Below are 19,202 nucleotides of genomic sequence, written 5' to 3'. Positions count from 1 at the left end.
ATATGAAATGTAATTCCAAAGTTTTGGACAAAATTTTAATATATACGATAAATGTAATGTCTTAACGTTCATAACTAAAATCGAGTACGAAAAAGTGCAATGCATTTGAGGTTGTCACTCCATATAGTGAGAGATCGTCCTACACTACATTTGCACGTACGAGATCGCCACTCAAGAACATTTTTCCCCATCGATTGTCGGTTCTTTGAACTATGTGATTTATATTAGAGTATATAATCTAATAATATTTATAATATAACTAGCTTTTTCTGACTACATTATACGCGTAAATTTTAGAAGTAGGAAAACTAATGAAATATGAGTAGATCACTTTTAGGTGCAGCAGTTTTTGCAAGATATAAGCACCAGTATATAGACAGAAATTTTAATATTATTACTTTCATTAAAATCCCTTATATCAATTAATTATAATATGTGTATCTGTATAGTGCATCCGTTTTGGGATTATGGGATTATTTTGATTACATTGACATAATAAAACACATACATTATATATATATATATATATATATATATATATATATATATATATATATAATTCGCTTTTAAATAATTACAATATAATATCACATTCCAATAGACAAATACCTAAGATACTTACCGAACTCATAAATATAATACTTTTCGGACACATACAAATTGCGTCTAAGCGAAGCCTACCTCGGCTTCGCTTATTCTTTTATCATTCACCGATAGAATATATTAGCGTTATAGTTTTTTTTAATGGAACTTCTCTATTTTTTCAGCGCTATGAAGATAATGCTGGGTAAATTGCCGCGTCCGTGGATAGTAGACGATGCTAAGGACGACGGATACACGGCGCTCCACCTGGCGGCTCTGAACAACCATGCGGAAGTGGCCGAGCTGCTAGTGCGCGGCGGGGCGCGCCCTGACCTCCAAAACGCCAACCTACAGACGGCGTTACATTTGGCTGTTGAACGACAACATACGCAAATAGTTCGCTTACTTGTCGCCCATGGAGCGGACCTTAATATCTGTGATAAGGTAATGAAATTTAACGTATAAATGATAATCGACTGCTATTTGTTGGTAAGTACATTACTCAGGAGGAAAAGGAATTGTTAGTATTGGGGATCTGACAGCTCCATTGCTAGCAATATACCCTACCAAGTCGACCTCCAGGCGGTTCCCCCTGGATACCTCGTGATTAATTCTTTATAAATTCGTCACTATCGACTTACTGACTTATTTCATCCTCACCTATAATCTCTCACTGATATCCCACCAATGCATATCGATACTAGCAATATACCCAACCAGGTCGACCTCCTCGCGGTTTCCCCTAGAAACTATCATGGTTAATTCCTGATGAATTCATCATGATGGGCTAACTGGCCTGTTTTCATTCTCATCTATCACCCTTCACTGGTTCCTCGCCAGCGTATCCCGTTAGCGCAGGCGGGGTTACTAAACCATTTTCACCCATCAGAAAAAAAATGCATATCAATAGTGCAGACGCGGTTACCATTCCATTATCACCCATTAAAAAACGCGGCACTCAAGGACGAATGGACCGATTTTACAAATTTATTTCATAATATTTAACGACTGTCGCAACCTAATGCTTTCACGTTGCTTTGCATAGACGAAGTCCTGGATTCGATTTCTGGTCAGGCCAATTTAGGAAATGAACTTTTGAATTGGCTCAGGTTGGGTGTTTTAGGTCGTGCGCCCAGATGTTCTTTGCCTGATTCTTTAAACTACAGATTTCTTAATGCCATACGAGGTTTGTCAAAGTACGTATAAAAGTTTTTAAAAATTTTATTTTACAATTATTCAGGTAAATCAATTTTATCCCCTTCAATTTTTCCACTGTGAGAATGAACTTGGTTGTAATGCCCCGTCGTAGCTTTTTTTATCTGATTTATGTCCCCCAAATGCCGCCCCCGAAGTACCAATTTGGTTTTTGGGAACAAGAAGAAGTCAGGTTCCGGCGAATAGGGGGGGGTGTTCGGTCACCGTTTTCTTGATGGACAATCCCCCGTCGAAAAAAACAATCAACATTGTCTTGACATTTGAGCGGGATGTTCTTTGCCTGATTCTTTAAACTACAGAGTATCTTAGCTTGAAGACCTGACAATTAATGCCATATTGTATTGCATTTATTTACTTAATATTCTATAACGAAACATTGCATTAAATTGTACCCTACAATATACGTGTTCGTGAAAATACGTGGACATACTGACATAAAGGATTTTTTCCTCCGCGGACAAAATATCACATTAATGTTTGATTAGTCATTTTATAAAATCAGCTCTTAATTACTCGTACCAAATAATGTGACATTTATAATATAAAGAAACTAGTTTGCTATTGTTATCTGTACAGATATGTTATTATTATAATTCTCAATTAATTAATTAATTCAATTAGAGTCGTCAGGAATGGCAACGCATGGTACTGCCCATATCTATAGGCGACGGTTACCACTTTCCATCAGATGGGCCATCAGCTTGTTTGCAATTCTAAGTTGCATAAAAAAAATTATAAATGAAAAACCACTAGATGTCTAGAGAACAATTTAATGTTCATTTTATATGGCACCACGGAAATAAATGTTTTCGATTGCATTGGGAACATCAAAATTAATCCTTTATGAAATTGTTACTACAAAAGGAAGATTTGTACAAAATTACCTGTATGGTACCTTTGTTCCACTCGTATTTCTGTAACATACCAACTATGCTTGCAAGCTCTGTTACGCTTTGAGAAGTAAGATATGCCAATAAAATTACTAAGTGCGAATCGCTACCTAATCGGATACAGTTCTCCTCATATATGCCAATGCATGAACTTATAGTTGAAATAGTTCATGTCTCTAAACAACGTTTATCACTTTACGTAAAGTAGGTAATATACCTACCAATAGTTAAGTATACAATTTTATCAATCCAAAAATCTGTTATCCCCTACTGTTCCATTTTATCTAATGTTCTTAATGATGTACATGTCACTTAACTGGTGTACATATTTCAGGACGGAGACACACCTCTACACGAGGCGCTTCGACACCACACGTTGCAGCAGCTCCGCCAACTGCAGGATGCTCGCGGCGCCGCCTTGCTCACGGGCCTCGCGCACACACACGATAAAAAATCATCCGCCTCTATCGCATGCTTTTTGGCCACACACGGGGCCGATCTTACCATAAAAAATAAAAAAGGTTCGTATAATATTACTCTTATTGCGTAGGCGTTGTAGAATTGTAATAAAATATATTCAGACATCCATCATTGTCTTCGATATAATTTAAAGTTTTAGCTGTTTACAGAACTCGCTTACTTTTAAATAAATTACTTAACATAAACATTGCTCGCTAAATAAACTTATGGTAACTAAATCATAAAAAATCCGACTGCTAAGTTTCGACATCCAATATAATACAGTTTATACGTAATAAACTCATACATATGGTTATAATTCATACATGACACGTGGTATGAAAAAACTTATTAACTCTTTCTTTCATTGGCAGTCATATGATTAGGCTACGATATTCCTGTTATAACTAAAAGGTAAAAGTCTTTTAAATTTAAAAACTTAAAAAAGACTAAGACATACGATATTTGTTTTTCAGGTCAAACACCTTTAGACTTGTGCCCAGATCCTAATCTCTGCAAAACGTTAACAACATGTCGCAAAGAAGGCGCAGCATTAGGAAGTAGTGTTCTATCAGAGAGTGAACCGAGCTCTATAAGTACTGCGTGTGGTAGCGCCTCGCTGACGGCTCCCATGGAACCCTCGAGTGGGGACAATACCCAGGTGGACCCCACTGCGGACGAGTGCCTCGTCTGCTCTGACGCCAAACGAGATACCCTGTTTCGGCCCTGTGGTCACATATGTTGCTGCAACGTTTGTGCAGCGAGAGTAATTACATAACTTTTTTTTATTTATTTAGTCATTTTTTTTTATAAAAATAAAAATTATTGCACTTTGCTTTATGATGTAACATGATTTCCTAACTTATCTAATCATTATCATAACATATTAAATGTGAAAATTACAAATTAAACCGTAGCATACACCTGACATTTAAAAAAGTACAAAATAAATTTTTACCAGAACGAAAGAGCAATATACGCATTGGTTTTACAAGTTTCGAAGATACATATCGTGACATATTTTCCATCACATTGCAAATGTGTGTAAATGGCTCATTATATAATGTGAATCTTAAATTGAAGACAACTTCCGTAGCGCGTTAACTTAGGGATGATTGTGTTGTGCCCCTAGTTATTCATTGTTTAAAACAAGGATAATCTGTATTATAAGAAACTCATATAAGAAACACATCCTTGTTAAAGAAATAAATATTTGCTTGGCATTCTGTTCTTTAATTACTGCCAACAAAGCAAATTATTAGATAATTGGCACTAATTAAAAAACAGAATGCCTGACAAATATATTGATTGGTTGGCACATATTAAAAAATGTTCATTCGTTCAAATCTATTTTTTGACATTCGCAGGTAAAAAAATGCCTGGTGTGTCGTGCGTGCGTGACGTCACGGCAGCGCGTAGGCGAGTGCGTCGTGTGCTCAGAGGCGCCGGCCACGGTCGTGTTCCGGCCGTGCGGCGACGTGTGCGCATGCGCGGCGTGCGCGCCGCTCATGCGCAAGTGCGTGGAGTGCCGCACGCCGCTGCAGCCGCCGCCGCCGCCGCCGCACCCGCACTCAGCGCCGCACGCGCACACTAACACGGCGCCGCACGCGCAGCATTCACAACTCCCGCACCAGCATCCGCTCGTGCAGGCACACGCGCACGCCGCACCGCTTACCAAATCAGACTGTAACTATTCTCTCAACCTATCTATCAAACGTTGGAGAAGGCATTGTTAGTAATATTTTATGGATGAAAGTGGTATGGTAACCCCACCTGCGCTAACGGGTTACGCTGGCGGAGCACCAGTGAAGGGTGATAGAAGAGAATGAAAACAGGCCAGTAAGCCCATCATGATGAATTCAACAGTAATTAACCATGATAGTTTTCAGGGAGAATCGCGAGGAGGTCGACCTGGTTCGGTATATTGCTAGCAAGAGGGTTCTCAGTCTCCATTACTAACAATCCGTTTCCCCCCACTAGTAATATATTTCTAGATCGATATATTGCTAGATCGATATATTGCTAGTAGAGCTCTCTACTAGCAATATATCGACCTCCATTCGGTTCCCGCTGTAAACCATTGTGGTTAATTCAACTGACCCACGTTCATCCTCACCTATCACCCCTAACTTCTAAAAATTATTGTTTTGGCATCTATTAGCCTTATTAAGACCCCTCTTAGTATTTTTTTCTTAAATATCTTCCATGTATAGACATCATTTAACTACAACTTTATTGTGTTAGTAAGATTTGATTTGCTTTTACGAATTTAAAAATTAGAACAGCCAGGAAATAATACAAATGTAGATAAAACAAATAGTCGAATTAACTTGTTTCAGTGGAAAAAGAGGGTAGCAACCTAGCTCAGGTGCAGGTGAATAAGGGCCAGCCGGCTCCGACACAGGCCGCGGCCCACCTCATGAACAACGGGTCGCGGCCCGGCCCCGCGCCCCCCGCCTCCGCCGCCGCCGCCCCCGCACCAACCCCCGCCCCCACCACCGCACCGGCCCCGCCCGCGCCCCCCGCCGATGTACAAAAGCTGCAGCAACAGTTGCAGGATATCAAGGAACAGGTAAACAATCTAATCAGTTTACATTTAGAGAAGTTGCCTTTACACAGAACTTCACGATTCCAGACCAGCAGTTTTGAATCTACTTTGATTAGGCAATCAATGGCGATATCGGCTCAGTCGAACAACGCGCCATTGATTTAGAGATCCCAAAATCTATTCCTCAAACCTCTGTATTATCAAATTCATATTTTTAGATTCATTTTAAAATGATTGTCACTTGTTTCGTAACCCAGTGTGCACGTATACGTATACATATGTCTAGGAAGCTACGGAAAGACTCTAGCTTTCTTGTATAACAATGGCTGAAGTGATGATGATGATGAAAGACAGCTTAGAAACTTTTGCGACGGCAAGACGACACCTTAACACGAGTCAATCAGTTCTATTCAGTTTTATTATTCACTAATGTCAATTATCGTAAGAGATAAAAGTGATATGCTATTTGTTGATAGTTGGCGTATTGGTGTTTGGTGAATAACACTCCACCTAAATATTGTTCGTAAAGGCATCCCTCATGTCCACAATAAATAGCTGAAATTATAAATCAGATACTAAAGTGACTCATTCATTCTTCTTTCGCAGACCATGTGCCCGATCTGCTTGGACCGTCTGAAAAACATGATCTTCCTGTGCGGCCACGGCATGTGTCAGATGTGCGGAGACCGCATCACCGTGTGCCCCATTTGTCGTAAACAGGTTGAGAAACGGATTCTACTCTACTAGTAGATGACATTCATAAACAAAACAGTGAAATATCGATTGTATCATGATAACTGCTAAATACAATAGCTATTTATAATTTTGTAAAATATAAAACATATAACAGAATTAGATCTAATGTTTGTATTTAATATTTAAGGAATAATAAATAAATTGCATTATTTATTATTAACCCATCGGTAGGGTAACGAAGTTATGTATTACCACTAATATTTTTCCCCAGTAATGTCATAAAGAATAGCCAGAGGAGAAAAGCGTAATATATCAGTACAAAAAAGAAGAAAAGTCAAATATCTGTATAGCCACCTGGCCGGTGTGATGTGCTATATAAATATCCTCCTTATAAAAGAAGGACCCGTGCCTAAGTGAGACATTAAGGTGGCTTCTTATGATAATGATGAAATTGCATTTAATGTATAAATTATGTGTTATTATTTTAACAATAATGATACATTTCACATTATTATTGTTAAAATAATATTATTTCTCTAGAAAAAATGTTTTATAATTCTGTATCCTATTTACTAATATTATCCATTTACAAAAGAATGCTCAGAAATTGCTTTAAACAAATATCTTTTTAGATTTTCCGATTATCTTTAAATCTTTACATAATTGACAAGTTTTTATTTATTATTTACTTGTTTGAGCACACCGCATTCGGGATTAGTGCGTTGAGTATAACGCACTAATCCCGAAAAAAAAGTTCGATACCCAAGTCGTGTCATTTGAAATCCTCACTTTATGTTCAGGATTATATATTCTCTCTCACTCATTGATCGCTTTCTTCCCTAATTAATATTACACCACTGATTTTAGTTATTATAAATATATTTGTCCTGTTCAGTATATCTTATATATACAGTATAAATTGTGTTCACTTGTATAAGCAACCCTACTGTATCATTCATGTCAAATATTTATACTTATCAAAGACTGCTGTCCTTTTAGGTATTTATGATGCAATCGCAACATGTATTATTAGTTTAAGAGCCTTCTTAAAAATGTCAACGTCGTTATCACTTTTTATTGTCTGTTAATCTTCTAATTGGGCCATGTTCATTATTTCTAATTATTTAAAAAGTGCTCTACTAAAACTAAAACATTAAATATAGAAGAAATTGCACATAAATGTATCACAAAAAAATTTGCACGTACCTCATCATATTTGACTTCTAAAGTTTTAAATATTTTTTATCATCAAAATTTTTCGTGATAGCTTAATTAAGAAGAAGAAAGAAGCTTATTGCACGTTGAACAATGTTTCCGTTTACTATCAGAGTTCATTATCCGTTCATATGTATAAGAAAATAATTGGAAATTTTGAACATGGCGCATATAAAGTACATATTCTTGAAACATCTCTTTTACATTGCTAAAAAAAGCAATGTAAGTTTGGGAGCTTTCATTAAATATATCTGTAAATAAGTTAACACATTATAGGCGGGAAACGAGTAAACTCAAGTGTCCCTCTTGTAAGTCAAGAAAAAACTGGTGTCGTTATCTCCCGCGTTTCAGTACTAAAAGGCGATAATCGAGTTTACACGTTTCCTGCTTACAATGTATAATAAATAAATAAATAGAATTCGTGCCAAAACTTCCAGGAGATAACCAAATATTTGGAAGTTTTGTAATGAACGACCTATTAATATTTATCTCGCATATATCGCGGCTCACTGATTTTGTATTTTATACCTATTACATATATTATATTATATTGATATAAGAAATTATAAGAATTGGTGTTTAAGTCTTTATTAAGATGTTTTTCTATGATATTATAGAAAAAAAACTGTAATTCGCGTTATAATATTAAATATTATTATTAATAAGAAAACTTTTCACGTTACCGAGTAGTTTTATTTAATCCCACAAAACAAACCATACATCGAGGATATTTAACATAAATGATAATTAATAAATTTAAAAAATTACTGGATTTGTCCTGTGTAATTAGAAACGAGGTTATCATTTATAATCTCCTTTGGTTGGTCTTGCAAACCGGAAGATTTAAGCACCATATTAACTGAATCATCGATAAACTTGACTCGTTCACGTAATATGTCCTGCGTTAAATCATGCATCCTGAATGAAAGGTGGAGATCTTTCGCTAGATCACTTTCCTCGCAGCGCTGACAATCCTTGTAATATAGAGCGGACAAACCTTTCAAGTCTGGTGAGATGGCACAGTAAATTGGAGTGCTAGCTGCTTGACTCTAAATAAAGGGGAAATAAATATAAATACTTGCAATTGAATGTTACAGCTATCATTAAAGAATAATAGTGGCGACGATAAAGCTCAGAATACCATTTCTGTGCCGGTATTTAAATATGTAAATGTCATCAGAGGGAGACTTTGTACCGTTGTGTTTCTACCGTGAAGCAGTTGTATTTGCATGGCTGTGTTTCAGTTTGAAGAGTGGGATATGGCAGTAGATTTACAGGGCACAGAGAAATAACACCTGAGTCCTCAGGAATGGCAACGCATGGGGGGTATCATGGGCGAAACAGTATACTCTGTTATGTCCATAATATTACTATGAGTAATAGGCTATAGGCGACGATTACCACTATCCATCACATGAGCCCTCAGATTGTTTGCCATTCTAAGTATATACATAAAAAAAAGAATGTAAATCATATAATACTCATTATATGATATAATTTAAAAGAATTCACACAAAACGTTCTGAACAATCATCAAGTTCGCGTTCCCCCACCTTCCCATGGTTGCAGCTTCAATCCTCGCGTTATATAAACATTTGTGTTCATGAGTATATCTATTTATATTGGTATAGGTATTCTGTGTTATATGCATTTATGTACATAGGCATATTTTCTGAGCCGTGCCTAACCTAGAACTGGCTGGTGGCCACCTCAGGATGCAAGCGAAACTTCACATACGTGTCTGAGAGTACAAACCTGCCTTTTTTAAGGGACCAGGCCACCTTTAGAAAATAATCCCAAACACGCTAATGTGCATGTAAATAAAAAAAAATTCAAATACACATATAAAGGGGGGAAATGGATTGTTAGCAATGGAGATTGACAGCCCCATTGCTAGCAATATACCTTATTAGGTCGACCTCCACGTGGTTCCCCCTGGAAACCATCGTGAACAATTCTTGTTGAATTCGTCACAATGGGCTAACTGATCTACTTCATCTTCACCTATCATCCTTCACTGGTGCCCCACCGGTGTATACCGATAGCACGGGTGGGGTTACTATTCCATTATCATCCATTAAAAAAAAATACACATATAAAATGCTTCACAGTAGAAACACGAATGGGACAGAGATACTCAAGCAAACGACAACTGACTTAATTGCGGCGTTGCCACATTTCACACATCCTCAGATATAATAAAATCATAATAAAACAATAAAATGAAACCAAATACGAGTATTATAATATGTATAAGTTTTATCGAGAAATCACGCCATGAGCACTTTTATTAGGTATATAGAAACTTACAATAGATTTTGCAAACGGCTTCATAAGTGTATAGAGCGTTTCGTAGATCCACCAGTTGCGACTACAGATGGGCAAAGCACCACAAACCCGGTGCTTTGCGCAGAAACACCCATAAACTCCCATTCACCCAAAAAAATAGGTTTTTACGTATTTTTTTGAAAATATGCCAGTAATACCAATAAATTATTTTTATAAATTGTATTGATAATTCTACAATATTAAATAAAACGTTAACTAATAATATTTCAGGAAATTTTAAAAATCTATATATAATAAAATGAAAGTAATTAATTTTCAGTGTTTTCATGTAGTTGATCAACATGTTGGCCTGAAGTTGTTCCCGTAGATATTATATAAATTTCTTCAAAAGCTCGTTCGCACACATGGCCGTATATATTTAAATTCTTGAGACACTAACAGTCCGAAATACTCATTTCTTTTATCCTCTTATCCATAAATTAAGCATTTAGAACAGTTTGTTTCTTCTTTCAGTAAATTTTCTTTTACTTTATCCTCGTTTTTTTCTTTGTTGCGACGACGCTCAAGTAAATCATCTGGACACTTTCACTATCGCCAAATATATTTGGAGATCGGCCACGGCTAAGCTTGGCAGACATTTTTTTCTTTCTACAATTTTAAATTAAATTTATTAGAATAAATGCTTCGAACACACGCGATCTAAGTACCTTTTGTGTTTATTATACCTTACCTACCTAGGTATAAAAAGAGTACTTACGATTTTCTTTTATTAACTGTTTTATACGAAGATCTTGATCTCTCAAATTAGCATCCATTTTACTTCCAGTGATTATCAACTAAATTAATAATCCACAAAGTATTAAATAACGTTTTTATGAAATATTTAGCACAAAAACAATACACTTTAAATATCGAACGTCAGTAACTGTGGCTGACTTAATATTATATGCCAGATGTCAAGGGGTAATCCCCAATAAATTGTTGCATGTGACTGATGATGTGAGCATGTTCGTTTCATAATAAAAATGTTGCCAGGTAACCAAAAAGTCGTATGTTTTTGTGCGAATTACGATCATAATCTTTACGATCGTACATTAAAAAATAGACAAATAATAGTATGAGTACGATTTAAATCATATATCTGTCAACCCTGCTAGCAAGACATCGACAAAATCACGTTGCATAACAATGTTAGAAAGCTTATATCTTATGAAATATACAGAAGAGATACGGACTTAGAAAAAACAAAATGTTGTTCTTTGTGGAAGTCATTGATGAAATTCTATGTATTTTAGCCCGCAAACTTTCTTCAAACAAAAACAGCGCCATCGAGTATCGAGTTCTGTAATTATCTCTTTGTTTATGGATTTGAAGTAAGACCGCCACGCATGCAATACATTATGACTGGGGATTCCCCTATTCGTCGACGCTGAATATGAGGCGACGACAAGCACTGTCAAAAGTGTTCACTATTAATCTGACTCTGGTAACGAGACTTCCTGGTAACGTGTTAGGTAGGAAAAGCAGTAAAAAAGTGCATATTAAGGGAGCAGATTTGAAATAATATTTATACTTAACAAGAAATAATTAAAGGTAAGTGGATTTTTGAATGATACAATTATATCATGATCACTTAACAATTTTAACTTAAAATTAGATGTATTATTACAAGCTTTTATTTAGCTTGCGTTATAAATAAAAGTATGTAGGTATGTTCGTATGTTGATGCAATTATCCTCAATCCTCAACCGACTGGGATAAAATTTTCCATACACGTATTTTGGATGATAGTGCATAGTTAGCAGAGTCGTCATTGGATAATAATGGTGGATAGCCTAAGATGTGTACTAGATATTTATTTTTAACATAATATGCGTAAGTACCTAATCGAATTAAAGAAGTTGCTGAGAAAAATACAGAACAATACGATAATAAACTAGCGTCTGCGTTTAATCCTCGGATGAGATGTAATTTTACAAAGGTTTTTTGTATTTATTTTATTATTTTTTTAATAAATTTATTGTAAATAACAAGAAATAATCATTGTAAAAAAATAGGCACTCTATTGTTGAATTTTCGTCAGACCAACTAATCATCGTTCATTTTTTTAGGTTCAATGGGGAGACCTAAAGATTTACGCATATGGGAGCACTACCGTACTTTACCAAACAAGTCTGTTTCTTGCAAGCTTTGTAATAAGGTCTACAAATTCAGTAATGCTGCCAAAATGCTTCAACATCTTATCACTTGTCCAAAATCTCCAGAAACATTAAAAGACTCTATGAAACTTATAAAAGATAGCTCGTCCAAAACCAATATATTGGACTGTCAGAGATAGACAAATGATTCTTTTATAAGCCCCTCGTCGTCTGCTAACACTACAATAAATGCTGAGTTTCAAGACACCGATGATCATATAAAAACAGAATTAGCGATAGATATATTTGTAACAGGTACTAAATTATAGTTTGTTCAACATCCTTTATGGATACTATTTTTCGAAAAATTGCAACCAAAATTTAAAATACCTTCACGTAAAGCTTTAGCGACAAAATACTTAGATAAAATATATAGAGAAATGCGTTTTGAATTAAATGAGGAACTAAATGCTTGTAGTTACTTACACCTTCAGTGCGATGGCTGGTCTAATTTAAGAAATGAAGGAATAATAAACTTTCTTACGAGTATATCAAAACCTCAACCTGCATACGTTAAAAGTTTGAATACAGAAAGTAATCCTCACACTAGTGAATACCTTAGCCAAGAAGTTGAAAAAGTAATGAAAGTGTATGGAGCAAATAAGTTTCTTGTACTTATTGGCGATAACGCTAGATATACAAAAGGCATTCCAATTAACAAAACTCAAATATCCACATGTTGTTCCTCTCGGTTGCTGTGCACATATCCTTAACTTGTTGTGCCAAGATATTGTAAAGATACAAGAAAACTGTGTTTATTATGCAAGCCATAAATATAATAAAAACTGTTAAAAGGAGTCAACGATTAAGTTCCTTGTTGATAAAATCAAGGCAGGGTGAAGATTATACACAAACACTAAAATTGCCTTGTGCTACAAGATGGGGAAGTCATGTTACTTCGTTAAAAAGTTTGAAAGCAAATAAGATAGCTTTGCAAATATTAACAGTTAGAGAAGATGTGGTAATTTCAAGAGATATTAAAGATTTAATTCTAAGTGATGATTTCTGGACGAAGACAGGGGCATGTATAAGTATTTTGGAACCAGTCACTGAAAGCATATTTTACTTAGAGAGCGACCAGAATCGTTTGCATCGCACATACATTACATTTAGAGATGTACAAGCTAAGATACGTTTTGCATTAAATGAGATTTCGACATTGAGCGAAGAAAGCAAACATCAGATTCTAACATCAGTATCTTCAAGATGCAATATGGCAATGAGGCCAATACATTTTGCATCATATATTCTAGACCCCAGGACTCTAGGAGTCGAACTTACTCAAGAGGAAGAACTTAAGGGTATGGAGTTTATCTACAATTTAAGCCAACACTTAAGTTTGTCAAATGTAATGGCAGATTTGGCGTGTTATAAAGCTAAAGAAAACTTTTGGGCCAGAGGATTTGTATGGAGCTCATTAGATAGCATTGAGCCCCTAATATGGTGGAAAAGTATTTGTGGTTCCACTGAGTTAAGCAAAGTAGCGATTCGTATTCTATCAGCTCCCTGTACTTCGGCAGCCACTGAGCGTTCCTTTAGTGGCTACATACATAATAACAAAAGAAATCGACTTACAACTGAAAGAACTGAAAAAATTTCATTCATTTGTTAAACTGGAATCTTAAACATAAAGCTGAATGCGAGGACATTCAGTTTAATGAAGAAAATACCTTAGAAGCTTTCATTGAGCAAGTAAATGAACATAACAGTTTAGACGAAATATAGCCTATCGAACCTATACAATTCATCGATTGTAATAACTCTGAATCTGACAGTGATTTACTGTAGTTTTACATTTTACTTTCATCTCTTTCTTAATAAACTCAAAATCAAATTAAAAGTTTTTTATTCTGTAGGCTGCATAATAATATTGTCTATGTCCAGTATAGTGGACGTCTTGCGGCTGAGATGACGATGATGAAGTACAAAATCATAAACACCCAAAAATTTGGGTGATTATGGGGTTTAAACCCAATAAACCCAAAACACCCGGTTTTTACCCACCAGACTTTAAACCCACCCAGGTGGATTGCCCATCTCTAGTTGCGACATAAACTGGTCTTCACAAAAGTGCCTGGGTGTGCGCAGAAAACTGCCTTGCCAGTGTTCAACCACCGATATCCCAAGTAGTGCATTGCCAGAATACCACAAAGCTTAGATATATTGTACGCTTTTATAGAAGTATACTTGTTTTTCGGAAGTGAAACTAGATCTTCAGTTGGCGCCAAAGTATTATGTAAAGTCCAATTCACGTTCCTGAAGTTGTTTAAGTATATGTATATAAAATAAAAAGCGACGGTTAAGGTCGGTACATGCAGCAGAGCACTGTCAAATTATGTGGCTCTTCAGTATATATTTTTACTATAGACATTACAACGAAATAAAATGTATCCAATTGTTATCGTCGTGTAAAAAAACAGTAAGAAATTGATTAATTTTTCCCCACTACAACATCCGCCACGCCATAAGCGGGAAGCAAGTATTAGACAACGAGCTAAAGGCGGTTTTTTAGTCAGTCGCTCGACAGAAAGAGAAGGGAAGAAATCGGTCCTTGTGTAGTTTTACTAAGTATAGAATATTCAATTTCATTTATAATTAGAAAGTATCATTATGATTTATTAAACTTCAAATTCATTTAATTATGTTACTGATTAGATGTCATTTATAGAATTAAAACTTAGTAACTAGGTTATTCAAAAATATTAACGTGATAATTGCCTAATTAGAATTACAACGGTTTAAATTTATTATTGTCCTAATTTATATAATGTCAAGAGGGTATTCTGAATATTATGGCTTACTATGTGATATGTTAAAATAAATGTATTATCCTTAAAAAAGTTTTTAAAATATCACCTGATTTTTAAATTGGTAATAGGTACATGTATCTATTCATTATTTTATGACATCATAAAATGTTAGTGTTAGAACAGCATACAATTTGACAGAAGGTAACAACAAATACAATAGCTGAGTTTTGAAAATAAACATATTTAGTCCTTATTCTTAGTTTAACACCACTCTTCACAAACAGCACTTTTTCACACACTGCATACTTTATAATAGAGTTAGATAATACCTCTATTTTAAAATTTACAATTGGATATGTCGGTAATAAAATACATTTATGATTTTATTTTATGAGTGAAAATTAAATAATAGCCCCACTATATGCTGGTAGGGATGGCATAGAAATCATCTATGCCATCAGACGACAGATTTATACTACATTCATATCCATGTAAGAACATCATACATATCCTCTCACATCGCTGTCCTTCATATTTAAACTCGTATAATATGTATTTAAAGAAAATAATAATATGTTGTCGTAACTCATAGGTACAATACAATCTTTTATACAGACCTATGAGACTCGGACGACACGAATATGACCCTGGCATCTGGTGTAAGCAACTTTTCAATATTCATTAATAAGTAGATCTGGCTAAGGTAATTGACTTGAAATGTTGTTTCTAGTCCGTCTTCAGTAAGAGTCCATGGCAAACCAAATACTCCAGCATTTAAAATAACCATATCAATTTTTCTAACACAAAAATAGAAAAATAATAATAGTGTACAAAAGTCACTTTATACAAATTATATTTCATTCTGTATAATCCATCCAACAAAACTTAATACGTCAGCCTACGTTAACATTTCTTTTGGTATTTGTTAAGCAAAACAAAGATTAGCAACCCCCCTTGCTAACAATTTACACTGTCGTCAGGGGGGAAGTCGGGAATTGTTTGTAATGCAGACTACCAGTTCCAATATATTGTTTCCGGTTGACCTCCCCATGGTCCCCCTAGAAGCCATCGTATTGAATTCTAAATGTATTCATCACTATGGACTAAATGACATCTCATCATCTAAATCATTCTCATCTATCTTTCCTCACTGTTGCCCCTCCACCGTTAACGCAGGCGGGGTTACCATTCCATTATGATTCATTAAAAATACCCTATCATTAGATCAACCACCGACTTTAATCGTGGCAAAATTGAATTAAACATAATTATAACCATAATCCTCAATTAAATTGACTATTGATAGCCATACGGTACTGACGTAGAATGGACCACTCCTTTCTTTCCCATGGGTGTCATAACAGCGACTTAGGGCACTTAATGGTGGAGGGATGGACAACAGCATCCCTCTTAAAATATCACCATAAGCGTAACTGTGGTTGCCAACCCAGCTGCCAAGTGTGGCAACTACTAGCAAAACCTCATCTTATAGTAGAAGCCTGTGTTCAGCAGAAGACAATTAACGACTGATATGATATGATGATAATCATAAACCAGTTCTTTTTAATTAAAAAACTAAATTGCTGAGCCGTTTTTAATGAAATTTCTATCCAATCAGAAAGTATAACCTATCTAATAAAAAAAATCCCAAATCAGTTTATAAATAACAAAGTTCTAAATATATATATATATATATATATAGGTACGTACTTGTTACGATATCCTTATATATTTATTATAATAAATATGACTTACTGTTCATTTTTCAATATTGCATTGCAACAGTTCTTAACTGACTTAAGAGAAGCGAGATTAATATCATAAAATCGTAGCAGATCATTCTTTTCTACCACGTATTTAATAATGTTGTTAGCTGCATAACTATTCCGAGACGCCATTAGTACATTGCAACCGTTAGAATTTAAACATTTTGTCATTTCCAAACCGATGCCATTATTCGCTCCAGTAATAAGACATGTCTTGTTAGTCAGATCTATATCATTAGTTATCTAAACATATATAAGTAACAAATATATTTTCAATTGAGTACAAAAAGAAGAAGGTTGCTGTACACTGGAGTACACACTGTGCCACTTTTAGTACCCTTCGTGAGTTTTCATTCCTAAAAACTAAGACGCTTCTGATTCCAATAATTTTTCTGTCTGATAATTACACAGTTACTATACAATTCTTTCAATCTCTCATCATCCCACAACCTTATCTTAACCTGGAGCTAACCATAATCGACTGAGGAGGAGGGACTGTTAGTAATGTCAATTAATAATCCTATTGCTAGGGGGGAAGGTATTGTTAGTAATGGGGAGGTTAGTCCCCACCCCATTGCTATAATATACTCTATCAGGTCGACCTCCACGCGGTTCTCCCTGAAAATTGTCGTTACTAATTTATCGTTGAATTCTTCACGATGGACTAACTGACCTGCCTTTTCATCCTCACCTATCACCTCTCACTGGTACCCCGCCAATGTATACCGATAGCGCAGGCGGGGTTACCATTCCATCATCACCCATTAAAAAAAATCCATTGCTAAAAATATATTCTATTAGGCTGACTTTCACGCAATCCCCCTTGGAATACATCGTGATTAATTTCTGGTGAATTAATAATAATGAGCGGACTGAACTGTCTTCATCCCCATTTATTATCTCTCACTGATGCCCCGCCAGTATATATCGATAGCGCAGACATAGTTGCCATTACATTTTCATCCAAATACCTAATGATATAGTCTACTGGAATACCTTATGATTTTTTGAGAAATTTCTAACCTGGTCTACTGGTGCTCCATGAATTCTTATAAAAGTTATATTATTTTCTACAAGTTTCCAATAACTTTTGAGTACATTTTTTATTTTCGGAGACGTGCCAATATATTTTTTGTCAATTTTTGACCCAGGTGTAACACTAAAAAGAAGTATTCAGGTAGTAACAACTAGATAATAAAAGAGAGGCACCAAGTAACAAAAATTTCTGCCAGAATTGTAAGTTTTCATCTATGATTTTTTTTCAAGCCTACTTTTTTTAGGGTTCCATACCAAAACCTTCGTACCACCAAGGAACCCTTACTACTTTGTCGTCCACCCGACCCTCTATCACTACGCTATAATTACTCATTAATACTATTGATTTGAAACGTACAATTTTAGATATTATTACCCACATAACATAGGAAATAATTGATTTCTTTTTTTTTTTTGTACTAGAGAATCCAAAACTCTTAATGGGGAGACGAAATTGTTAATAAACAGGAATTAACGGATTATTAGTAATATACCCTATCTGGTTGACCCCTGTAAATCATCGTAATAGAAAATGTGATAGGAAATTTATTCCACCTTCCCTCCAAAGTATGTGAATCAAAAAAATATGAAATAACTACAATTTTTTAAAACAAACTTTAAAAAACCTCCAAACTTATATGGTCTAATTTTTAAACACAGTTATAGCATAATTTGTCCGAAATAAGATACTCCGAATTGTAATGGGCAAAATATTATTTTAATGAACGGAACTATCGACTCGTGAATTCAACTCACGCTTGACTGATTTTACCTCTTTTGTGATAAAATCATCGGTTAAAATAACAAATAATTTGGATAACATTCAGTCTTGAAATAAAATATATTGGAGTGTTTAGGGAATGAAATTTGAAATTTTTAGGATATCCAGATTTTTAAATCGCTATACATATAGTAAAAATACGCGTATACATATATTATAGTAATATACAACTTATGTACCTACCACAATAAAGATCTAAATATGTTGTATTTTCTTAATAGCATTAACATATTTATTCTTTTCCGTCAATTTATAGATAATTTCAATAATATTCAAATAGGCAATGAAAGATGATTCACTATAATCCTTCAAGTAAGTATGTTTTGACAAAACTTACAATCAAAATACCTGTCATAGTGATATTTTTTTAAGGATTTCATATTTTTTTTCTACAAAAAAATATAAACCGACTTGAATCGTGGTAAAAGCAATAATTTTGATTTATTAACCAAACTACTGTTTCCAAATCACCACATAGTTTAAAACAAAGTCGCTTCCCGTCGGCCTGTCCCTATGTATGCTAAGATCTTTAAAACTACGTAACTATAGAAGTAAATAAATATAGAAGAGAAACACTGATAATTTTAGAGGTTTCTAATGTAACGTCGTAAATAAAAACATTTTTTTATGATTACATTGCCAACGCTGGCTGAAGCCTACGAGATAGATCAAAATAATGTACTACAGTATTATACACCTTAAGAAGGTCTAAAAAAAAGACCGGAATGATATATGTCTATCTCTTAAAGATAACCCACAATAACCATTTTTATCCTTT

General features: G+C 34.9%; 2 protein-coding genes across 2 annotated transcripts in view; one reads left to right on the top strand and one right to left on the bottom strand.

Annotated features, from left to right (window-relative positions):
* The window catches only part of LOC113516808 (E3 ubiquitin-protein ligase MIB1), a 208,960-nt gene extending 201,859 nt beyond the window's left edge, over positions 1-7,101 (top strand). The window contains exons 12-17 of the mRNA XM_052903623.1: positions 768-1,026; positions 3,022-3,208; positions 3,623-3,912; positions 4,514-4,832; positions 5,486-5,718; positions 6,301-7,101. Of these exons, the coding sequence (XP_052759583.1) occupies positions 768-1,026; positions 3,022-3,208; positions 3,623-3,912; positions 4,514-4,832; positions 5,486-5,718; positions 6,301-6,441 (1,429 nt within the window). The 3' untranslated portion in view covers positions 6,442-7,101. The remainder of the gene's footprint in view (positions 1-767; positions 1,027-3,021; positions 3,209-3,622; positions 3,913-4,513; positions 4,833-5,485; positions 5,719-6,300) is intronic.
* Positions 7,102-8,369: 1,268 nt separating this feature from the next.
* Positions 8,370-17,977, bottom strand: LOC113516807 (WW domain-containing oxidoreductase-like). Its single transcript, XM_026901281.2, has 7 exons — positions 17,913-17,977; positions 17,632-17,767; positions 16,598-16,851; positions 15,460-15,639; positions 14,143-14,348; positions 9,916-9,977; positions 8,370-8,654 (listed from the first exon to the last, which is right to left on the bottom strand). The coding sequence occupies exons 1-7, from the start codon at positions 17,975-17,977 to the stop codon at positions 8,370-8,372; spliced, it is 1,188 nt and encodes a 395-aa protein (XP_026757082.2).
* Between the last annotated feature and the right edge of the window lie 1,225 nt (positions 17,978-19,202).

This window comes from Galleria mellonella, unplaced genomic scaffold (genome assembly GCF_026898425.1).
Source record: "Galleria mellonella isolate WM207_F2 unplaced genomic scaffold, CSIRO_AGI_GalMel_v1 utg143, whole genome shotgun sequence".
In the NCBI taxonomy this organism is placed as follows: Eukaryota; Metazoa; Arthropoda; class Insecta; order Lepidoptera; family Pyralidae; genus Galleria; species Galleria mellonella.
The sequence above is the reverse complement of the archived record's forward strand: the minus strand, read 5'-3'. Positions and strand labels throughout refer to the sequence as shown.